At 47.2% G+C, this 24,416-nt stretch overlaps 1 protein-coding gene and 1 long non-coding RNA gene across 6 annotated transcripts; one reads left to right on the forward strand and one right to left on the reverse strand.

The window, feature by feature from the left end:
- Positions 1 to 3,608, reverse strand: LOC144327866 (uncharacterized). Its single transcript, XR_013393047.1, has 2 exons — positions 3,519 to 3,608; positions 1 to 2,841 (listed from the first exon to the last, which is right to left on the reverse strand). It is a non-coding gene; the product is annotated as an uncharacterized LOC144327866 (long non-coding RNA).
- Positions 3,114 to 24,190, forward strand: GMEB2 (glucocorticoid modulatory element binding protein 2). Of its 5 annotated transcripts, XM_028735505.2 has the most exons (11): positions 3,114 to 3,585; positions 4,694 to 4,823; positions 7,896 to 8,097; positions 10,363 to 10,460; positions 12,533 to 12,660; positions 12,905 to 13,008; positions 13,312 to 13,469; positions 16,329 to 16,400; positions 17,310 to 17,447; positions 19,331 to 19,453; positions 22,360 to 24,190. In XM_028735505.2, exons 3-11 carry the CDS (start codon positions 7,967 to 7,969, stop codon positions 23,004 to 23,006), a joined length of 1,599 nt encoding a protein of 532 aa, XP_028591338.2. In that variant the 5' UTR covers positions 3,114 to 3,585; positions 4,694 to 4,823; positions 7,896 to 7,966; the 3' UTR covers positions 23,007 to 24,190. The 5 variants fall into 5 exon arrangements, with proteins under 5 accessions (XP_028591338.2, XP_028591337.2, XP_028591339.2 ...); XM_028735504.2 differs by lacking the exon at positions 4,694 to 4,823; XM_028735506.2 differs by lacking the exon at positions 4,694 to 4,823 and having other exon boundaries at positions 7,899 to 8,097.
- The last annotated feature ends 226 nt before the right edge of the window (positions 24,191 to 24,416 follow it).

Below are 24,416 nucleotides of genomic sequence, written 5' to 3' on the forward strand. Positions count from 1 at the left end.
GAAACCACAACTTTCTGCTTTTATTAATTCATTTAATACAATTAAGTTTTCCAGCGCAGCAGTTCTTTCTGGGAAGCTCTTCAGCTGCCTTGCAAGACAGCACAATTATCAATTTTCTCCTATTCGAGCATGTCCTCTGCTCACTCTAGTGACAGCAAAGCCCCACTGTATATCCAAAAATAGCAGCAACTGACATATGCAGGTTTGAAGAAATATTAACCAAACTCCTTAATCAGCTTATGGAAGAAATCTCACACTAAGAAGTTGCAACCACATTCCCATACAGGTCAAAGCTTTTGCTCGACAGCCTAGAACACTGTCAGGGTGGGTGTCAGGAATAGATCAGCAGTAACTCACAGAGTGTCAGTGAAGTTAACTCTATGCAATAAAGAAACAAAACAGTGCAGGAGGCCAGGCCTAATGAGCACAGCAACTCCTCCCAGTAGATCTTGCTCCAGGGAGGCAGATGTGAGCACTGAAGGTACCCACCTTCCCACAGCTCCCTAAGTCTCCTCCTACCAAAGCAATCTGGAGGCTCCTTCATCTTACCTGTCTTTGCTCCACCCTCTTCGGGTTCTGGGAAACTAAGGGGGAGGGGAGCTTGTTGCAGCAGGAGGGGGAGACCCCCTGGCTTCTTCAGCAGCCTGACATCATTGCCTCTTGGGCCCCCCCCCCCTCCTCTCCAGCCTCCTCTTCTGCTCTGGGTCTCCACTGCTCTCTGTCACACTCTTCCTGCTCACGAAGCCTGTTACCTCTTCAGTTTCCAACTCGTCCTTCTCCCAGTCTGTTCCCTCTTTAACTCATCATCGTCCCATCACTAATCCCCTGGCTCCGAGACGTCTTCCCGTGAGGATTCCCCAGCTAGTGCCTCCCACCACTCCTCTGTGTACTGCTGGTCCATGACAAATGCTGCCCCAACAGTGTGATCCTGTGCATGACTATTAAGATGTAATAAATCCAGTAAATTCAATGTAGCCTAGATTAAAATTGTTGCCTAATAGAGCCCAGCTCCTCTGACTGGGCAAGTGGTAGAGCATATATTTTGCATGCAGAAGATACCAGGTGCAGTCCCTACATTTCAAAAATAATGTGGCGGGAAACCAGTGAGGCACTGATTTCTGGATACGAACTCTATAGAAAAGACAGGGAATGGCATATGTCACTATTTCCATCAAAGAAGACATGAGTCCAACAAGTTACGAAAACCCAAAAGGACCTGACTCCTCAAAATCACTGTGGGTTGTGATACTAAGCTGAGTACTAAGGCTATTGTATAACACCAGCCCCCTGACCTTTATGTATCCTCGTTTTTTGTTCTCCTTGGATCAGGTCCTGTAACAATAAGGGTAAAAATGACTTCAGTAATCCTGAAGCAGCCTGTCCCTGAAGAACATTGCCAAAGGCATGCTATCTGGAAGAGAGAATATCTCTGTGTTTGTTATGTCATTGCACATGATGTTTTTCTCTGCAGCAAAACTACATTCATGGAACACTTGACGAAAATTTACCTACCGGTATCTTGAAAAGTCCACATCCTTCTGTATTACATACCCAGTGTGCCATTGCTATACACTAGTCAAGGGAGGTGCAAACAAATGTTTATTGGCCCCCAGTCACTCCAACATAGGCATAAACAGAGTACGACTGTCACTCAGAACACCAATTCAACTGCCCTGAAGGCTTGCTTCTCTTCCCTCCTATTCTTCCGAGTTCCACTTGATTTTTTTTTACTTAAATAATAATATATTATTAGTAACATATTAACATTCAGAAAAGGCAAAATTATTGGGAGACTGTGAATTAACAGATTAATTATACAAGGATTGAAGGGTGCTCTCCAATAAAAAGATGTCTCCAAATGAACCACCCTGATCTCACACTCATAGTATTTTCTCTTTTTCAACTAGGTTGCATAGCACCTGAGCTGAAGCTGTTCAGTTTGCTTCCACTACTGACAGCCTATGATAGGATAACATTGTCACCGATTCTTGTAAACATGGCTTCAGCCTTGGAATCTTCACATAGGCCTTCACAATCCCTGTGAAATTCTATTTCATGACAGATTAATTTTCATTTCTTGTTCTTGTGTTTTTTCACAATTTGGAACAGAAAACACACAGCTGTTTCAGAACCCTTGTCCTTGGCAATAACAGGACAGCATGAGAGGATGTTTTTTTCTCAAGAGGAGGACTGAAATACAATGGGTGATTCATCACCCATCAAGATTATCATTATTACCTGCTGCACCATCAAGATTTAAAGCCATGTCTGAGGTGTTAAGGCTTTGAAATCTTCAAAAGCAGCAATACCATGATTACTTTGTAACATGCTTGACCATATCCGGATTAAGTAATCTCTTTGGCGATCACTCATAGCCGAGTAAGATTGTCTTCCATAAACACGGTTTTAACAATGAGTCCGTAAGTGACGGTGGAGGCCAATTCTGGATCCACACATCCTTCCACAGTGGGGACATTGGTTTCCAGGTGGGAGTTGATCATGGTGTGGATTTGCCAAGCGTGCCTTCCTCTGAGCACGTTTCTCCCTTGCATCCTGAGTTTGAGTGTCTTCAAAGCCCAGGACACCTTTAACAGCTGGATTAAGTAATGCAGAGCTTCTGGCTCATGGAACACTACACCTTGATTTCATTTGAATACATATATGGATATAAAACAGTTTCCTGTTTGGCTTGGTGTTTAAGTTACACAAGATGTGCAGGTTTTCATTTTTCTCATTCCCCAAATTTTAATCCAGCATTTGTTTTGCTTCACGTGGATTTTTTCCCCTTTGCTACCTACCCTAAACCTTTGAGGAGGGAGGGCGGGAACTGATGGCCGGACCCTGTAATAACATTGGGGGTAAAAAAAGCATGATGTGTAAATACCCTAAATAAATAAACCAATTCCTTAGTAGTTTTTTTCCATATATCAATTTTTGCAACGCGCACCCCGCGCTCGACGTTATTTACAAAACATGCACTTGCGTATCGAATTTGCTTTTGAATCGCGAATCCCCAGAGGCGGAGGACGCTGCTCATTGGGCAGCGCAGAAAACTGCCTAAAGAAATAAATAAAGAAAAGCAAAGCAAAAGCACGCCGCCCCGAGTATTCACAGGGCGCGCTCCCGAAACACAAGCGCGCTCTCGGTTTCTCCCTCTCTCCCGCCAACGCGCGCGAAGCCAGCTCTGCTCCACTCCGCGTTCCACCTCGCGCAGGCGCGCTGCGCTCCCGCCGGGACTTATTTCACCCCGGCGAGCCCGAAAAGAAGTTGAGAGAAGCAGCGGCGGCCTCCCATATCCAACCCCGCCCTCGCCGCGTCAAATAAGTCTCGGCTAGGTAGCTGGAGGAGGAGGGGGGGAGTAGGCCTCTGCGCCTGCGCAGAAGGGACCCGAGGCGCCCTGCGCGCGCGCCGCAGCCCAAGCTTCCCTCAGAGATATATATAGACAAGCCAAGGCAGCCATTTCCCTTCAGACAAGCCCCCCCCCGCCCGCCCCGCGGGGAAAAACAAACAAAACCCACCTCCTCCTTCTTCTCCACCCGCTCGGACCGGAACCCGAGGCCGGGCGTCGGACGGCAAGCGGCTGAGGTAAGGCAGCCCCTCCCCGCCTTCCGTCCAGTCCGTCAGGTCCCTGCGGAGCGTCAGGACGTGACGGCGGCGGCGGCGGCAGGAACGCTCGGCCGTCACCCTCCCCTCCCCCCCCTCCGCCGCCCCGCATTTCCCTCGCGCAGCCAGTGGCGCCAGGCGCGCGCGCGCCCGCCCTCCTCCTCGTGCTCTGCGGCGGCGCCCCCCCCTCACGCGCTGCGCAGAGAGAAGGGGGGGCGGGCGGAGGAAACACGCGGTCCCGTGCGCGTGCGCGTGCCTGCAGTCGGCGTCGCGAGCCGGCATGAAAGGGCTGGACGGCTTCCCTCCCCGTGTGGACGGGAGGATTTCTTCGCGGATCTTTCCGCGGAGGAGGAGGAGGACCTCGCGCTTCTCCTCACTCCCAAGGGGAAGGCTCGTGCGCGCGCGCGCACTGTTGCATATACGCTCGTGGTGCACGGGAGGCTCGCCTCTTTCTTTCTTTCTTCCTTCCTTCCTTCCTTCCTTCCTTCCTTCCTTGCCTCGAGTCAGGGTCCAAATATAAGTCTTGTTTTTGTTTACCCTTTTAAAAAAAACAGAAAACTTATACAGCACTTTTCTCAATGGCGATTATTTATTTGTATGCCGCTTCATGGCCCTCTCAACGTGGTTTGTTTGCAACAGTGATATAGCGTGTTGCTGGCACTCAGCTGTGTCAGGAGTAGAGATGGGAAGGCCTGGAGGGGGGGGGGGAAACGCGGGAAAGATTGGATAATATTTAAAGAATACATTAGAAAGTATTATGATAATGCAAATCTCCTGACAGATTTAGATTGAATCTTGAAGTAGAAGGAAACTATCAAAGTAAAATTTCTTTTGATAAGTAACAGAAAATAATAATAATAATAATGAAGTGCATATAGATTAATAAACTGTAAAAAGTACAATGAGGTGAATCGGAAGTTAATGATACGTTGTTATTTTCTGTGTTTGTACGGGTTTTTTGTCCTGTTTGTGTTAAATGTAAATAGTTTTGTAATAATTGTTTTGAGAGAGAAAATAAGGGAAAAAATGGGGAAATTGGGGAAAAACCTGTGTCCCCCCCCCCCCCGTTTTCCTGATTTTTTTCCCCCAGGCCTTCCCATCTCTAGTCAGGAGATAAGTGGCATAGTGTGCTTTCCAATATGAAGTCCAACCGTTGGAGAGTTTTACAGCGCCTGCTGTGGTTGTAGGCACCCATACGGGAGAGACACGTTTTGTTGCAGGTAGGGCAGAAGAAGGTGTCCGGTTGGGCAGGTGCAGGTTTGAGGGTTCTCCCCTCTGTGTTCCTCCCAGTGGTCATTCCTCCTTTGGTCATGATACAGATATTAGTACTACAAGTGCTTCTTCCTTTTTGCGAAGTGCAGGAGGGAGGGATGCCTCAGGTCCCTGGGCAAGAAGCCTTGCCTCTGGTGCTTCCCCTCTTTGGCTCATGGCCTCCAGCCTCTGCCCCTAGGGATGACAAGTCCCACAAACATGTGGGCCCCAACTCTGATGGTTGGCACAGGAGTACAGTCCCCTCCCCCAAAGGACCTTGCAATCTGCAGTTTTGAAAGAGGGGAGGCAACAAAATGAGATTTAAAAATTACAAATAATTTTGAAGCAGGGTTTTTAAAAAAATAAATCAATCAAAAATTAAGACCATATCAATGTTACTCTTTGTATAGCGCCAACTGGTGCGCAGTGTGTTTTCCCAAAAAGGAGAGAACAGGTCACTGCAGCAGTTTACAAATTGACATGGCAGAACATAAAGGAAGGGGGTTAATAAAATTAATGACTTCATATGGGCAGAGTTTAAAACAATCTCAGATTGTTAGAATAGCCAAAATACATTAAGCCAGTAGCATAAAATAAAAACCACCAGCAGAAAGAGCATTCACAAAGCTCAAGAAGTACAAGTGAGTCAGTTTTGTTTGGTAGTTGCTGCATGCAATATTTGCAGCAAAAAAGGGCCTCTGCTTAATTAACAGCAATCTTGCACCTATTTTGTGAATCTCAATGTCTGCATATAAACCACTGTAAGGGGATAAGCCACTTCATTTCAGATAATAGATAGAACTAGTGGCAGGCAGGGGAAAAATGAGATGACTGCAGCTTTTTAAACTTCCTTCTATGTCAGATTGCTAAAGTGCTGTATGACGGTGGACCAAACTAGTTGTATTTTTGCATTATCTCCGAGTTCATCCCACAGTATGCGGTTTTTCCAGTTTATTCCTCTTAGGTACCGAAAGCATATTTTATCTGTAGTTCTCTTGAAAGGGTGAGTGTGCATAACCTGTTTCACAGATTCTTCCAGTCTGCCTTTTGCCAGATGGAGTTCCCCTGCACATATCTGGAGACGTGCGTCTACCTTTCAGACTAAATTAGGGTCTTTGCCAGGAGACGGAGTGGGCAAAGCAGCAAACATGACTGCACTGTCAACCAAGCCGTGCAGGAATGACTGTGGTTTTGGTTTTCATAGACCTTGCAGACACAAACCCTTGAATGGGTACCATTTGCTGCATACTTTTACTTCTCTCTTTAGTTTGCCCAGGATCCCAGGTTGAGCACTGGAGGTCATTCTTAAATCTTAGTTTAAAAAGAATGCTCAGATATCCCCTCTTTTTAAATCTGCTTACTCAGTTCATTGCTTGTGAATTGTCAAATCTTGCTCAGCGTAGGCTGCAATGGCTGCTGGTACTGTTTTTCCTTCCTCTTTTTTCCCTCCTTCTGCTTACAGCCTCATAGCATGATATGGTGAGTCTGCCGCATATCTAAATGTTGTATACAGTCTCTTTCCCGTCTTCAAATGCACCCCATCTTGACTCAGTGCTATAGTGCTGCAATTGTGGCTTTTAGTACCCCCCAAAAATCTTTAATAAAAATTATTTTTTTTAAAAAAGAATACATCTTCCTTGCTTTTACAGGGGACAAGAACCTCTTATGACACATTGCTGATTTTAAACTTTGTTCATTGGCCGCTTACAGTTTACTCGTTTTGCTTTATTTCAGCCTTGCATATAAATCTCACATGGACACACAAACATTGCCAGATACATGGCTATATAGTGGTTTATTGTAAGAGGATTTCTAAAATGCTGTCTCATTTAAAGAATAAAGCAGTGTATAATAAAGTCATTAAAATATTGTAGAGCAGAGAAAATGTCAAACAGTGAATTAAATTAATTTTCTAAAAGTGCTTGCCAAAACTATATGGGGATGTGCATGGTCTATGAAAAATCCATTATTGCGTAAGCTCCTGAAACTGGTTGCTGGTTAGTAGCAGGAGCCATGGTGTCTGTGTGTATAGCCAATGGTCAGGGATGACAGAAGTTACAGTCCAGCAACATCTGGAGGGCCGTTGATTCTCCATTCCTGCATTAAAGGATTAAAAGGGCTTTGGAGAGTCACTGGCAAAGTAGGCAGTACTGAACTACGTAGACCGAGGCTCTGACTTGGTATAGGATAGTTTCATGTATTCAGCTTAAATGTCTTAACTCATCCGACAACCAGTGTACCTTGCTTCTCTGCCCCCATTGCATCCTTCAGTAGCTATCCAGCAGAGCTTTTCTGTACGTTGCCTGAGGTATTAACATCTACTCCAGGGAATGGAGTTTTAAACCGTTCAGAATCTCACCGTCTTTTAGAGAAGTTTTTTGGCTTCTCTATCACATGCACAAGGGGACGCGGGTGGCGCTGTGGGTAAAAGCCTCAGCACCTAGGGCTTGCCAATCGAAAGGTCAGTGGTTCGAATCCCCGTGGCGGGGTGCGCTCCCGCTGCTCGGTCCCAGCGCCTGCCAACCTAGCAGTTCAAAAGCACCCCCGGGTGCAAGTAGATAAATAGGGACTGCTTACTGGCGGGAAGGTAAACGGCGTTTCCATGTGCTGCGCTGGCTTGCCAGATGCAGCTTTGTCACGCTGGCCACGTGACCCGGAAGTGTCTCCGGACAGCGCTGGCCCCCGGCCTCTTGAGTGAGATGGGCGCACAACCCTAGAGTCTGTCAAGACTGGCCCGTACGGGCAGGGGTACCTTTACCTTTATCACATGCACAAGCAGCCATCTGTTTGGGATCCAGTTCTCTGGCATTTAACTCATCTAAGATGTGGGCTTTCACAGAAAGAGCCACTATGTGCTTGTTCTGTTGAGCCATCTTCCTCTTAAGCACCCTGTCCTTCTGAAATTGCACTGGATCTCGTTTCCAAGTGTGTAGTATGTGTGTGCGCTTCTGGTTCCTTTTACATTCAGATGTGGAAAACCAAATATTCCGCTGGCCAGATCGGCAGAGCACTAACCTCTTCACTCTTTGGTTCTGTAACAGCAGAGTGAAGATTCCAGGAGGGGCTTTCCACACCTTGTTGGTGCTTTCTTGCCATACGAGCCTTCCTGCGGATGGCAACCCCAGATGTGAGTGTTCACATGGAGGAGGTGGTGGTGGTAACAACTCCAGACAACATGGCTGACAGCAGTAACATGGAGGAGGTGAAAACGGTGCTAGTTACCACCAATCTCTCCCAGCACAGGTAAGCAAACGGCCATTATTTAGCCTCTGGGGTGGCTGACGTTAGCGTTGTAAGCTGCTGCACACGCCCTGTTCATTTCACTACAGTTTGGATGGAGGAAACACAGTTCAGAACGTATAACTGCATTTAAAGGAAACCCAAAGCAGCCTCTGTTAGATAAGATTTGCTCAGTTTATGTACAGCTTCACAAAAAAGGAGTCCGAAAGCAATTTACAGGGACAACAAAATGTAATAAAAATGCATTAAAACTAAACATATATACAGTGGTACCTCAGGTTACATACGCTTCAGGTTACAGACTCCGCTAACCCAGAAATAGTACCCCGGGTTAAGAACTTTGCTTCAGGATGAGAACAGAAATCGTGCTCCGGCGGCAGCAGAAGGCCCCATTAGCTAAAGTGGTGCTTCAGGTTAAGAACAGCTTCAGGTTAAGAATGGACCTCCGGAACGAATTAAGTACTTAACCTGAGGTACCACTGTAGTTCATTCACAAAAATCACCCAACAACATAAAATGGGGGGGGGGGGAGGATAGATCTCTGCATGCTGTACATATCACAGTGAATTGATTTTTGTTATTAAAGGGAGCAAGGAGAACCTCTTCGTGAAACCTCTAGCATAGGGGTGTGGCACCTAATCTGGCTAGAGAGCAGGACAGTTTTCTTCACTCCCTCCGCCTCCAACCTGTGATTACCCAATGTCACAATGACTTAGAAGCATAGTATTGTAGAGTTGGAAGGACCACAAGGACCATATGGTCCAACTCCCTGCAATGCAGGAATCTTTCACCCAATGTGGGGCTTGAACCCGCAACTCGTGAGATTTGGAGTCTTATGCTCTCATAAGCACTTTGCAAGGGGGTTTTGCAGGCACTGCTGATTGACAGTGCCTGAAGCACTCTTTCTGCTGAGCCAGGTCTTTTACCTCCCCCACACCTGAGGTCAAAGGGCAGGTGGGTGTGACTTGCCTGAAGTGGCCTCCTCCATTGGACTGGAAGTTCCCTACCCTTGCTTTAGAGAAGGCTTTTAGCAGGCATGTGCATCTAATGCTTGAAAATGGAAAGAAATTGAACAGAAGGTCAACCCTGGCTGTTTCTAGCGTGCCGAATTTACCATTGTGAAATGAGAAGGAACACTCTGAGGTCAGCAATATATGTCAACTTGATGACAGCCATACCCAAATCCAGGAGTCGAGGGTTTGTGTTCTCCAACCCCACACCCCTTGGTAGTGGAAGTGAAATAAGTAGAAGAAGGGTCTGCTCTGTTGGTCAGGCTACTAGTCCTTATATCAGGATTAATTAATCCAGAGGCTTCATCCTTCCTGTCAATCACAGGAACTAATGTTGTACACCATTTTTCCTTTCTCTGTTTGAGGAGGGCTCTGAAGCCAGAGTAGTTTACTAGGCTACATACCATTTAACCTGTAGTTCTTACTGTAATTCCTTCTATGTTGTCCTTTGCTTGGGAAAGAAACCTTTCTAGTGTTCAGTAAAAGTGATTTCAGGAGCAGAAGCAAGGCTGCTGCTTCCGTGGTGCTTGTTTCCATCATCTTCCTGCCTGCTTGATGAAACCTCCTGTGGGGGGAAACTTTTGTAGCATGACTTCTATGCAAAAAAATCTGAGCAGTGCTTCCACCCACGAGTTTTGTCATGGAAACCAGCCGTGCAAAGCCGTGGTTTTTTGATGGTAGGATTAGGTGGATCTGCCTGAGTAATTGCCATCTCCTTGGAAGAACAGAGCAGCGCTGCCTATGCTGGAAGAAATGATATTATTGGGTGTCATGTGGATAGTTTGAGACATGCTAAATGAATTAAGATCCGTTCCTCTGCCAGAATTGCTATAAACTCTACCAAGATGCCTCTAGATTCTAGGATGTTTAGCAGAAAAAGAACACACATCTTTTTAAAAGGTGACAACTATGAAATTGTTGTTAAATACCTAAAGATCGGGTCCTCAGGTTTCAGAAGCTACTTCCAGTTCTGCATTTCTAAGCTTCGCAGCAGTGCTTTAATCCCTTACAACTGCTTTTCCTTCATGCTTAATATTGTTTTAACCATATGAATCCGTGGGTTGCAGTCTTGAAATTGCTGCACTGTGTACAACTTTGTTTTTCCAGGGGAAAACAACTTCCTACTTAAGGGGAAGAGCTGCATTTTTGATGATTATAGCTGGAATTGCTCTGGAGTCATTCTCCAGAGCAAACCTTACCATAGCACAGGCAGCTTCCCCATTTCTTTTTAACCGTTTGTGTCTTTATTTCTTGCTAGCAATGACCTAAATGAAGACACCCTGGAGACGGAAAATGCAGCCGCTGCAGCCGCTGCTGCTTTTACAGCCTCTGCACATTTGAAAGAAGCCCTGTTAGGTAAGTGGGATGAGTAACAGAGGCTTGCCTCTTTTGTACCACGGTCACTTGCATTAGCAGGTAGCATTGCCAGCAGAAAGGCTCAAGAGCACATAGGCTGAGGGGTCTCCAGCTCTTGTTTCCAGCTCCTGGAATGAGCATTCTGAGGTTGGGGAAACTGCTGGGGATCTGTCCTTTCCTGAAGGACAGTGGGCTTCTGTGTTCCTAATAGAAGACCACTAATGTATGGGAAGGACGCGGGTGGCGCTGTGGGTTAAACCACAGAGCCTAGGATTTGCTGATCGGAAGGTCGGCGGTTCAAATCCCCGTGACGGGATGAGCTCCCATTGCTTGGTCCCTGCTCCTGCCAACCTAGCAGTTTGAAAGCACGTCAAAGTGCAAGTAGATATGTACTGCTCCGGCGGGAAGGTAAACGGCGTTTCTGTGCGCTGCTCTGGTTTCGCCAGAAGCGGCTTAGTCATGCTGGCCACATGACCCAGAAGCTGTAAGCCGGCTCCCTTGGCCAATAAAGTGAGATGAGCGCCACAACCCTAGAATCAGCCACGACTGGACCTAATGGTCAAGGGTCCCTTTACCTTTAATGTATGGGAAAGTCACATAGGTCAAGAACAGGACAGGGAGCCTGTGGCTTCCCAGATGTTGGACTCCAGATCCCATCAGCTCCAGCCAGCATATTCAGGGATGATGGGAGCTGTAGCCTAACAACATCTGGAGGGATCTCCCCAGCCTTGATGGAGGCAGTCACTTTGTTCCTGGCCACTGTCTGTCACCATTTACCTGTTTTATAGGTATGCATTCGGGGGGGGGGGGATTAAGGAGCCAGTGTTGTGTCCAGGTGCTGACGACCATCAACCCTGGCTCAAGATATTCACCATGAGTTTTCCTTCCTATTCCACGGCTCCCTTCCTCCTCCTATATTGTTACACTGCACACCTTGCTGCCTGTTTCGCCTCACTACTCCTTTATCCTGGAATGGTCCAACTTTTTCCCAGGTGCCCCATGCAAACCCCTAAACTGTAGGGGTTCCCCCCAACCCTCTCAATCAGGTTTTGGGAGGACACGGTGGCGGCGGCAGCGATGATGTCCAATCATGCAAGTGGAAATCCCTGTGCTGATGGAATGCAGTGGTTGAATGCCACCCTTTGATCCCCTTGCTGCCCTAGAGGTTTGTGCCCCATATCTCTCTGGCTTGAGAACTTGCGTATTCTTAAACCAATCAAAGTTGGCTTAGTCAGAGTTACCACTTTACCTGTTGCAGGATAGGTAGAATGCAAAAAATTTGTTGTTGTTGTTTAGTCGTTTAGTCGTATCCGACTCTTCGTGACCCCATGGACCAGAGCACACCAGGCACTCCTGTCTTCCACTGCCTCCCGCAGTTTGGTCAAACTCATGCTGGTAGCTTCGAGAACACTGTCCCACCATCTCGTCCTCCATCGTCCCCTTCTCCTTGTGCCCTCCATCTTTCCCAACCTCAGGGTCTTTTCCAGGGAGTCTTCTCTTCTCATGAGGTGGCCAAAGTATTGGAGCCTCAGCTTCATGATCTGTCCTTCCAGGGAGCACTGAGGGCTGATTTCCTTCAGAATGGAAAGGTTTGATTTTCTTGCAGTCCATGGGACTCTCAAGAGTCTCTTCCAGCACCATAATTCAAAAGCATCAATTCTTCGGCCTTCTTTATGGTCCAGCTCTCACTTCCATACATCACTACTGGGCTGCCCAAAATAGAGAGGCCTATTAGGACAAAAGCAGTTTGTGTGTTTCTAATTCAGGCATCTATGTCTTTACAATTACCACTTTCACCACTGGTGAAATTTAGATTGTTAGCTGCTCAGGACATAGAACAGTATCTCCACGTTCATTGGTTGTACCCTACGATTCTATGTAAATAACTTGATAATTGTAATGTATCTCATTTATGGGAAGCAGTTAATCAGGCTGGTGCTCAGTAATAAATACTTTTTCATCCTGTTTTCAGTTTTCCTCTCAACTGTATTCCAAACTTCTTTTGCCAACCAGCAATCAATGGTTGTAACCTTTTCAAAAAATTTTATCTTTCCCGATCCCTCTCCCTGAAGTGAAGATGGCTGAAGGTGATGATTGTGTGGAAGCTGAGATAGTTTATCCCATCACCTGCGGAGATAGCAAAGCCAACCTAATATGGAGGAAGTTTGTTTGCCCCGGTATCAATGTGAAATGTGTCCAGGTGAGATGGTTTTATATCCTGTAATGTGTAACATTTCCATTCTCTAATCTTGCGTATTGCTTGTAAAAGCACACAGATCCCAGCCCCCACGGTCTCATCATCTAAATTTTTTAAAAATGAGATAGAAAGGAAGAGAAATTGGGAGAAGAAAAAGTTTGCACGTGACTAGGTTTATAAAAGGAATTACAGCAAAATACCTTTAGAATAATTAACCTATACCACAACATGTCTCTCTTCCCTCCAGTATGACAACCATTTGATAAGTCCCAAGGAATTTGTCCATTTGGCTGGCAAGTCCACCTTGAAGGACTGGAAGAGGGCAATCCGGATGAATGGGATCATGCTAAGGTTAGCCTGTTTGTGAGAGTGCCTGTGTGTTCCTGCCTGCAGATGCAGAACTGAAACGTATCTTTGGGGCATGTGTGTGTCCCACCGCCTCTTGCCTTAGGGAGGCAGAATTCACAAGGCCCTAACCTATGCCATCTGGTATCTAAATGAGGTGTCCATTGGGTATGTCTCCTAGGTAGGCTTCATTGAAATGCATTTCGGTACAGCTAGCTGAAGCATGAACATGCAACTTGCGAGTTTTCAGGGTGATTTAAATAATAATAAAGCTGAGATGGACGTTCACGCTGGTTTCGTGTGTTTTAGGAAGATCATGGATTCGGGGAAGCTGGATTTTTACGAGCATACGAAAGTTTGTTCCAATACCTGCCGCAGCACTAAAATCGACCTGACCGGAGCCAGAGTGCCCCTAACAAGCCAGACGTCAACAGAATACATACCTCTCACGCCAGCCTCTGCAGATGGTAATGTGAACTGCATTCCACTAGGCCATGAATTCTACTGCTGGTTATGCTGGCTGGAGCTGATGGGGGTTGTTGTCTGGGAGTATCTGTAGATCCACCAGTTGAGACCCTAATAAGGCTCGCTGTACCTTTGTTAGAATGATACAGAAGAGGAATATCCTTGTTGTGTCTCCTTTTGTCACGGTTGCACTGTTGCAATCTTGCCAACCCTGCGGGGGGTGGAGGGTGGCAATAACAGCCCAGTGGAGGGTGGGTAATGAGGCTGTTTCTCTGTGCTGTTTTGAATTAACCGGCTGGTTCTTGGCTGCAATCTTCTACTAGAACTGGAAGAGACTCAAATATTTCTGTGGTCATCAATACAGTCACCAACCCATTCATTCCATTGTCCCTGCTGATCAATCAACCCATGCTTTTCAGCTTCTGGGATATCATACTTAAGAGGACAGATGTCCCACAGAAGGCTGCCTGCAGAGCAAACAGCTCTGATCATTACTCATTTTGTGTGTGTGTATGTCCTATCCTATCTCCCAAATAATATACCGTATTTTTCGCTCTATAAGACACACTTTTCCCCTCCTAAAAAGTAAGGGGAAATGAGTGTGCGTCTTATGGAGCGAATGCAGGCAGGAGGCTCTGCTCAGCGCTCCCTTTAAAGAGCCGCGTGGAGCGTGTGTGCGGCTCTTCGGGGCTCTTTAGGGGATGAAGGCTCCCCTTACCCGCTGCGCAGCGATCCCGCTGGCTGTCCTGGCTTCTGGGATTCAGAATATTTTTTTTCTCGTTTTCCTCTTCCGAAAACTAGGTGCGTCTTATGGTCTGCTGCATCCTATAGAGCAAGAAATACGGTATCCCTCTTTGAACCCCCTACAGGTTTGTTAGGCTGAGAGACAGTAACTTTCCCAAGACCACTTAGTAAGCCTCCCTGCAGAGCAAGCTGTTGAACCCAGGTCTCCTTTATTCGAGTGTTGCATGCTACCCACTACATCACACTGGGTTTCAGCTCAGCCAAGGGAGTAGAGTCATACCTCGGCTCCTGAACACCTTGGGAGTCGGAACGTTCTGGCTCCCAAACAATCAAAAACTGGAAGTGAGTGTTCCAGTTTACAAACATTCTTTTGGAAGCCGAATGTCCAACGGGGCTTCCGATTGACTGCAAGACCTTCCTGCAGCCAATCAGAAGCCATGCTTTGGTTTCTGAACGTTTCAGAAGTCAAACGGACTTCCGGAACAGATTCCATTCAACTTCCGAGGTATGACTGTATGGGGAAAGCCAGAAAAACCTTGGCATCAGTAGCCAGTCTTCCTAGGGGCAGGTTGGTACTCACTTGGAAGCTGGCACCATACATGCTTTGCCATGTCAAGGAGGTATGCCAGCTGAAGTAACCAGTTCTAGGCTAAAAGAACCAATGGTCTGACCTGGTATAAGGCAATTCCGTATTTTCCTACACCAGTGGTGCCATAGCTCTGTAGAACACGTGCTTTGAATACGTGAGTTCCAAGTTTCCATCCCTGGCATGAGTGCTGGGAAAGATTTCTGCCCGAGACCTTGAGAGCCAGTGTGGTGTAGTGGTTAAGAGCGGTAGTCTTGCAATCTGGGGAACCGGGTTTGAGTCTCCGCTCCTCCACATGCAGCTGCTGGGTGACCTTGGGCTAGTCACACTTCTCTGAAGTCTCTCAGCCCCACTCACCTCACAGAGTGTTTGTTGTGGGGGAGGAAGGGAAAGGAGAATGTGAGCCGCTTTGAGACTCCTTAGGGTAGTGATAAAGCGGGATATCAAATCCAAACTCTTCTCTTCTTCTTCTTCTTGGTGAACTCATTGTAATAGAATAGCAGGTGGACCTCTGGGCTGAGTACAAGCAGTTATGTGAATTTGCCTGTGTACACATGTATGTGTGTATAATTTTAATACATTCATAGAAGTATAAACAGCCACCAGACACTTGGTGAAGCTCCAAAGGGTGTCTTCCTCTGTTGATAATTTATTTCTGATTCCAAGTTTGGGGATCAACCAAGCTCTGTATTGAACAACAAAAACACCAATATTGGGACCCAGCTCCATGGTACCCAGCCTTGAAACTTGGTGACTGATCTGATGCTAGTCATGGTGCCCTAGCTTGGGGTTGTCATGAAGAAAAAATGGAATCTCCTCATGGTTTGTGATTCCAGGGTGGTTTATCAAATAAACCACTTTGAAGCCTATTTGGCATTAGATGGCGTATTAATTAATAAAAAACAGTAAAAAGGTAAAGGGACCCCTGACCATTAGGTTCAGTCGTGGCTGACTCGGGGGTTGCGGCGCTCATCTCGCTTTATTGGCCGAGGGAGCTGGCGTACAGCTTCCGGGTCATGTGGCCAGCTGACTAAGCCGCTTCTGGCGAACCAGAGCAGCGCACGGAAACGCTGTTTACCTTCCCGCTGGAGTGGTACCTATTTATCTACTTGCACTTTGACATGCTTTCGATCTGCTAGGTTGGCAGGAGCAGGGACCAAGCAACGGGAGCTCATCCTGTCGCGGGGATTCGAACCGCCAACCTTCTGATCAGCAAGTCCTAGGCTCTGTGGTTTAACCCACAGCGCCACCCTCTGCACTACAAACAGCCCCTACAAACAGAATGCTAAGATCTTGAGAATTTTGTTCGAAATTTGTGCTAGGTTTAGAAATGTGAGGGAGATGTCTCTTTGGTTTGGACTGGCAATTGTACTGAATTTGTAGAAAAACTTAACGCAACTACAAACCAAGATAAAGCAATAGAAGAATGGCTATATCTTGGAAGGGCACATCTTGACTTGTTTTGCCAGCATGCCAACAAAAAAGTGGTTTTGTTGATGATTTCTGAATGCTGATTTTGTTTCAATCACAGTAAATGGGTCTCCTGCCACGATTACCATAGAAACGTGTGATGACTCCACGGACTGGACCACTGCTATTGGAGGTGATTTTCACATGCAGAGCGTTCCTGTGGCCTGGCCTCAGCCCACTACATCTTCTGTGCCACCACTTCTGTTCCGTATTGGCTGCCTAAATCTGAAAGGCTTGTGCGAAGGAAGTTGCATGTAGGTTGCCAGCTGTGTGGCACTGCCATCTCTATACATAAGGCCATGCCTCAGTGGCAGAGCACACACCTCATGCACAAAAGCCCCCAGATTCTGTCCCTGACATCTCCAGATAGGGTTGGAAAAGACCCCTGTCTGGAACTCTAGACTGCAACTGGAGCAGTGGTCTGATTCAGTGTAAGCCAGCTTCTGATGTTTTGCTCGTGATTCCATTAATCTATTCGCATAACACTGTCTTGCCTTTGGCATGCTGGTAGTAACATACTTAGGAATAACTTGTTTTACTGGTCCAACTTTTGCTGAAGGAGGAGGCTGCATAACTTGGGAAATTGCATATTCTTAAATGGTTCGACGTTGGCTCAGTCAGTTACACCACATTACCTGTCCTGCATTAATGGCAGCTTGTTTTTGTAGCAGATTCTGCTGTAAAAACTCTTCCTGGAGTCTACCACTTCAGACTGCAGGTGAGCAGTTGCATAATTTAAAGCTTCCCTGCGTGTAAAATAACTTGACACCTGCAGAACTCGGAAAGAAAAGTTCTGTTTGGCATGCAAGTTTTCTATTCGTAGGGAATGGGGAGAGGAATTAAAACATGACACTCCTCCTTTAATCTGAAGTGGTAGACTCCAACAACTGTTTTACTATGTGACCTCTTACTTGTGTGGTATCACTGCAAGGCTGCTCTTTGGCAAATATTATGTTCCCGGGGTGAGTCTATCAAACATTCGGTCGTCTTCATTCCCCCTGCTGCTTTGCAGGTTTTTCAGGATTCTCTCACTTTCTTCCAGATGATACATTTACATTTTGGCGAGGTCTAAAGGAAGCCGGTCTTTTGGAAGAGGTGATTACCGAGTTCCATGCGGAGCTCATGGAGACCATGAAGGGCCTGCAGCAGAGGATTCAGGAGCCCCCCTTGCAACTCAGCGGTAAGTTGTTGTTGTTTAGTCGTTTAGTCATGTCCGCCTCTTTGTGACCCCCTGGACCAGAGCATGCCAGGCACTCCTGTCTTCCACTGCCTCCTGCAGTTTGGTCAAACTCATGCTGGTAGCTTTGAGAACACTATCCAACCATCCTGTCCTCTGTTGTCCCCTTCTCCTTGAGCCCTCCATCTTTCCCAACATCAGGGTCTTTTCCAGGGAGTCTTCTCTTCTCATGAGGGGGCCAAAGTACTGGAGCCTCAGCTTCACGATCTGTAATTCCAGTGAGCACTCAGGGCTGATTTCCTCCTCCAGCACCAGAATTCAAAAGCATCAATTCTTTGGCGATCAGCCTTCTTTATGGTCCAGCTTTCACTGGCTTGCAAATAAATGGCTTTGTCTTTTTAAGTCTCCTTGTTTATAGATCACTTGCATTGCTAGCACATCTAAGGAGCGCAGGGCGTTAAATGTAGTGCTGGCAGTATTGGGAAGCCTGGTTTGTAATCAGCGTTTTGGACTTTGCGGTGTTTATTTTTTATTTTAGCCATTGCTATGCACTTTCTGACTTGATAATACAGGTATTAGGAAGTTGATGGAAGAAGATTCTACTCACAGTGTTTAAGGGTTTGTATGTTACCTGCTTCTGTAGCTGGTGAGTGGTGCAGGATTTGGCATGCTGATATTTCTCAGTTTTCACTTAACAATAAATCTACTAGTTCTCATGGTTCCAAAGAATGATATCTTCTGTACTTTGCAATATCAGGGGCGTCTTGCATATGGCTCCAGGTAGGTGGGATACAGAGCTTTAGTGACCTGCCCTGTGTCTTGTTCTTTTTTCTATACAGTAATGGCTATTATTTTCCCACCTGTCCATGCCTTTTGCTGCACTTTCCTGCCTCCTTAGTCAATAACCAAAACTACAGTATTCCAAATTCCTTTGTAACCTGATTCTGGGATGTAAAATGTATCATGATGATAGTGGTGTATCAATGCAGTTAGTGCAACTTATTCTGTGTGCAAAGCTCAGAATCTGTGTGGTTTGGTGGTAGAGTACAAACAGCTGTATATATCACCAGGTGGAGGTGCATCATAAAAATCGTACCTCGTTTTACTTTACTAAACATTCATTGCTGATACTGGAGGAAATAGCTTTAAATAACATAAGCATCATTGGAAAGTATTATATCATGCCATTAGGGATCTGGGAGTTATGGGTGGGCTGGGGTTGCTGTTGTATGCTGTTTTAATTGAGTTTTATTGGGACGCGGGTGGCGCTGTGGTCTAAACCACAGAGCCTAGGGCTTGCTGATCAGAAGGGCGGCAGTTCGAATCCCCGTGACGGGGTGAGCTCCTGTTGCTCAGTCCCAGCTCCTGCCAACCTAGAAGTATGAAAGCACGTCAAAGTGCAAGTAGATAAATAGGTACTGCTTAGGCAGGAAGGTAAACAGTGGCCAATAAAGTGAGATGAGCACTGCAACCCCAGAGTTGGTCACGACTGGACCTAATGGTCAGGGGTCCCTTTACCTTTACCTAATTGAGTTTTAATATGTTGCTGCCCACATGAAGGGTGGATGAGAAACACAATTAACAATAATAATGAGTGTGTATGACACTTTATAGAACATCATAAGCAGAAGGAAATGATTCGGGTCCCTGCTCCAAAGAACTTGCAACTTAAAGGCAAATGGAGTGACACTTAGTCTTCATTGGGTTGAAGAAATGGGAGTTTAAATCTTGATAAATAAAAATTCCAGCATTGTGATCCACTTCTTCCTTCTCTCTCCCATCTCTAAAATAAGAAAAATAATGGGTTTCTTAAAAAACAACAACACACATTGTCATGCTTTTCTCATCAGTCAGGGTTTTTTTTAACCTGTTGCTTTTCCCCCCAGATGCTGTCTTGCTCAACAATACAGTCCAGAACTTCGGCATGCTGGACCTGGTGAAGAAAGTTCTAGCCAGTCACAAGTGCCAAATGGACCGTTCCCGAGAGCAGTATACACGAGATTTGGCAGGTACAGTTCCTTAGTCCCAGATGCTGCAGTTCCATTATCAACTCTAATGAAACCTCCACTGGAGGACTTTCTGAACTGAGTGTTCTGTTGCCAGAATCGTGGGATGTAGTACTAGTGAAAAGACAGTACGGTATTGCAGGGTTTGCGCATGCCGGCATCGGCATCCATAAATTGTGTCAGCATCTGATTCCCTACATCTGCCATCTAGATGGCAAGAGCGGCAGGCAGGTTATGCACAGGTTCCACATGGCTTGTAAGAACTGAGGGGAAAGTAGCACTCATGTCCTGAGAAATGCCATAAACTGGGTATTGCCATTTCCTTGTCGTAGAGTCAGTCCCATTGTGCAAAAAAGCATTCCCTTTCATCTTGTCTGAAATGAATGGATGTGATACTTTCTCTTCTGCACATGTCCCCCACTGCGGTATTTCACAGCTCAATCCAGTGTGACCTGTCCTGTCGTCTAAGCAAGGTTTTTAAAAAAAGCACAGCCCTGAATTCCAGTTGCCCTTCAGAACGTGATCCTCAAGGATGATTTGGTGGTCACCCAGGAATCTCTCCTGCACAACTAGTTGATGGCACAACAAACATACAGTTGTCACTGGTTTGTTGTGCAGGCTCCAGACATGCCCCTCCTCGTGTTGCCTAAAATGCACGTGTGTCGCTAGTTTACCGGGTGCCTGTGATGTCATTAGTGAAAAGTCGGCTTCGTTTCCCCTCGTAAAGGTAAAGGGACCCCCGACCATTAGGTCCATTCGTGGCCAATTCTGGGGTTGCAGCGCTCATCTCGCTTTCTTGGCCGAGGGAGCCGGCGTACAGCTTCCGAGTCATGTGGCCAGCATGACTAAGCCGCTTCTGGCGAACCATAGCAGTGCACGGAAACTCCGTTTACCTTCCCGCCGGAGCGGTACCTATTTATCTACTTGCACTTTTGAAGTGCTTTCGAACTGCTAGGTTGGCAGGAGCTGGACTGAGCAACGGGAGCTCATCCCATCACGGGGATTCGAACCGCCGACCATCTGATCGGCAAGTCCTGGGCTCTGTGGTTTAACCCACAGTGCCACCCGCGTCCCTCCACTGCTGTACCCTGTTGCAATTATCATACCAGTACTTGGCCTGCAGAGAGGACTCTTGCAGGGGAATTCTTCAATTCAGGTTTTTCTTTTTCAACCTCAGCTTGACTCCCTAAGCAGGGGCTTCTCTAGACCTCACCTGGAGACTTGTCCATTTTGTCTCCTGAGCTGAAGCACACATCGCCCCTCCTAAACAATGATGATTGCAAGGATAGAGAGAGAAACAGCAACACAGCTATTTCTTCCCGCAGCAGGGCTACCTTCCCTTCTGCTTTCCATTAAGTGCGGCCTGTGTATTTCAGTATTACCTTTGGGTTAGAGCTTTCTCCCTTGGCTAAGGTACGGCTGGGTTGTGGTGAGATTGTTGGATTCAGACCATGGAGTTCCAGGTTCAAATCCCCTCTCAGCTGGACCATTCACATGCATTCTGCCTCTCCTACCTCACATGGTTGTTATGAGGATAAACTGGAGAAGAGGAAGGAGGAAGAATGGTGAAATACAACTGCATATTAATGGAGGGGTGTTGAAAAACAACGGCAGTTAATTAATAATAATAATAATAATAATAATAATAAATTTTATTTATATCCTGCCCTCCCCAGCCGAAGCTGGGCTCAGGGCGGCTAACAACAATCAAAATAGTCTGACATTCTAAAAACATTCATTATAAAATTAATTAAATCAAATTAAAATCAAATTAATGGCAACCATCAAGCAAAATTCTGTGCAGATTGCCGATTGCCAGAGGAGGGGGTCAGGCTGCGCCCTGACCAAAGGCCTGGTGGAACAGCTCTGTCTTGCAGGCCCTGCGGAAGGATGTCAGGTCCTGCAGGGCCCTAGTCTCTTGTGACAGAGCGTTCCACCAGATTGGAGCCGCGGCCGAGAAGGCCCTGGCTCTAGTTGAGGCCAGCCTAACCTCTCTGTGGTCTGGGATCTTTAGGATGTTTTTATTTGCAGACCGTAAATTTCTCTGTGGGACATACCAGGAGAGGCGGTCCTAATAAATTGCTTGGATAAGCCTGTAGAAAACTCAGAGCGTTGAGACAAGTGTGACTCTAGTTTAGGCACCACATTTGTTCAGCAATACTTTTCTACCCCAACTTGAAGGGACAACACTTCAGCTTCTAGTTCTTGAACTGGCAGCTGTAGATTGGGGTGGAGGGGGGTATACCTCACCGTAGGTGCTGCTGCAGCATGTTTTGCTTAAAACATCTTTCACATCAAAGCCACCTTACAGTCATACCTCAGGTTACGTCCGCTTCAGGTTACATTCTTTCAAGTTACGTCCTGTGGCGACCCGGAAGTACCAGAAAGGGTTACTTCCAGGTTTTGCCACTCACGCATGCGCAATAGCGCAAAATGACATCACACACATGCGCAGAAGTGGCAAATCACAACCCGCACAGACGCGCCGCTGTGGCTTGCGTTCTTTTCATGTTGCAAACGGGCCTCCGGAATGGATCCCATTCGCAACCAGAGGTACCACTGTACAGAACTTAATTCGTTCCGGAGGTCCGTTCTTAACCTGAAACTGTTCTTAACCTGAAGCACCACTTTAGCTAATGGGGCCTCCTGCTGCCACCGCGCGATTTCTGTTCTCATCCTGAAGCAAAGTTCTTAACCCAAGGTACTATATCTGGGTTAGAGGAGTCTGTAACCTGAAGCGTCTGTAACCCGAGGTACCACTGTATTTTAAAGCAATCCTTGCCGTGCCATACCACAGTTGCCGTGTCATTTCAGAAGAGGAGGTCAGCCTCTGTTACCGGCTGTTTGGACTTGGTGGTTGCCCTTGCTTATCCGCTGCCATTTCTTTCTTTCTTTCTCTCTTCCTCCAGCTCTGGAGCAGCAGTGCGATGAGCATCGGAAGAGAGCGAAGGAGCTGAAGCACAAATCACAGCACCTCAACAACGTGTTGATGACCCTGACGCCAGTCTCCATCCCGTCCCCTCTGAAACGCCCCAGGCTGACCCGAGCCACCTCGGGGCCTCCCGCCATCACCTCCCAGCTCCTGACTCAGTCGGCGCAGATTGCCCTTGCGCCAGGGATGCCAGTCACGCAACTGGCGAACCTTCCCATAGGCAAAGTGGTCTCCGCCCTCCCAGCATCCGCTCTCGGGAAGACCACGGCGCAGGTGACCTCTGCTGGCTCTCCAGCTTCTCCACTGCTGGGCGGATACACTGTCCTGGCCTCTGCGGGCTCCACTTTTCCCAATGCCGTTGAAATACACCCAGATGCTTCCAACCTCACGGTCCTGAGCACCGCGGCCATACAGGATGGCAGCACCGTGTTGAAGGTGGTGAGCCCCTTCCAGCTGCTCACCCTGCCAGGACTGGGCACGGCCATTCAGAACGTTACGCAAATGTCTCCCAGCGGGAGCACCATCATGACTGTGCCGTCCAGCATTGTTGAGGGCACCACAGCCAATGAAGACCACACAACCATCGAGGTAACCACAGTGGGGGACGAGCCTGAGCAGAAATGAAGCGGAGACTTTGACCCACCTTCTGAGGTGTGCTCTGGGCTCACACGGCCGTCCCTCTGAGAAGGAGGAGGAGGAGGAGGAAGGGAAGGGGGCACTGGGCGTAGAGAAAGGGAGGCAAGATCGGCTAATGGGAGGATAGTGAGGTTGGGATCCTAGAACAGAGAGAGGTCTGGAGGGGAGGACACCACCGAAAAGGCAGGAGAGAGATCACTATTCCACGGGAACCATTAAAAGCTACAGCCCTTCCATCCTCGGCTTGTTAGCGCTGTACCATATCTGGCCACCCCCAGCTGGAACAAGGAGCGTGTTCAGAGAGATGGAGGTAGGCGAGACAAGGAGGAGGAAAGCTTTCCAGAAATTACAGGGCACACAGCCAGAAGGACCATTTCTGGGTTCAGGCTGGGCTGTGTGTTGCGTCATGCTCGTGACTGGCTGCTTCTCTGTCAGGTGGGGGAGAGCAGCTGAGAAGAGCAGGGCTCTGGCAGGTGGACTCGGGCAAAACGCTCCGGGTTTCAAAGGCTTGCTTGCATTTGCTCATTTCTAAATGCAGTGGCGGGCACAGCCCTGATCTGCCCATATTACCAAGCTGGTTGGGATAAAATTGCAAGGTGAGCCTCGGGACCTGAGGTGTTCAGCAGGAGGGTTTGCATGCAGGGCCCCCAGAAACCCATTTGCATAGGAAAGCCCGCAACCTCCAAGGCATATGGGCCTCTTTGTATACCTTCATTCGAACATCACACCTTCCAGTCCTTCCTGCTATGAGGCAGGTGCACAGGGGCTGTCATTCTGCTCAATGTTGAGTGCCTGAGCTTCTTCCATTTCAGCGGAGGGCTGATTCCATGTCCACTCGCCCTGCCGGCTGCTGCTTCCAGTGAGCCTTATCCCCTGTGCACAAGCACCTCAGACCACCGTATTGTCCTTGAAAAGGGCATTTTAGCCGAAAGGGTGTGCAGTGGGAAAGGAGAACAAAAATGTTTAGCTCCTGAGCTAGCTTTGGATTGCTCCAACTGGCTTGAGGGACTGATAACAAGACAGTATTTTAAAAATAAAAATAAGAACCAGCAAAGAAGTGCTTGTGAGGAAGACATGCTGCTGCCAAGGTAATGGGTTCTTCCACTGAGGCTTTGTCGAGAGCAGCAAATGCAGAGTTCTTGAATAACCTATTAAATATTTTTGAAAGCATACCCTGTGGTTTATTGGCTGTCTTTGTTTTACACCTGCATCTGGAAGGAAGCCTTGCCGGTTCCTGCAAATGGGCTTGAGAGCAAGTTGTCAGATTTTTGCTCCATTTATAAAGTCAAGCAAGAGGGTTTTTCTGTGTGTGAAACCAGTTAGATTATTCCAAGACTTTAATCTTCATTGCAGGTAAATGAAGTCAACAATAAAATAAAAGGTGAGCAGTAAAGCAGC

This window comes from Podarcis muralis, chromosome 5 (assembly GCF_964188315.1).
Source record: "Podarcis muralis chromosome 5, rPodMur119.hap1.1, whole genome shotgun sequence".
NCBI classification, from domain to species: Eukaryota; Metazoa; Chordata; class Lepidosauria; order Squamata; family Lacertidae; genus Podarcis; species Podarcis muralis.

Excerpts from the sequence above, each read along its gene's own strand:
- GMEB2 (XM_028735505.2), top strand. The coding sequence starts at position 7,967 with ATGGCAACCCCAGATGTGAGTGTTCACATGGAGGAGGTGGTGGTGGTA. Across the intron at positions 8,098-10,362 it reads ACCAATCTCTCCCAGCACAG|CAATGACCTAAATGAAGACA; the intron begins GTAAGCAAACGG and ends ATTTCTTGCTAG. Across the intron at positions 13,470-16,328 it reads CACGCCAGCCTCTGCAGATG|TAAATGGGTCTCCTGCCACG; the intron begins GTAATGTGAACT and ends TTTCAATCACAG.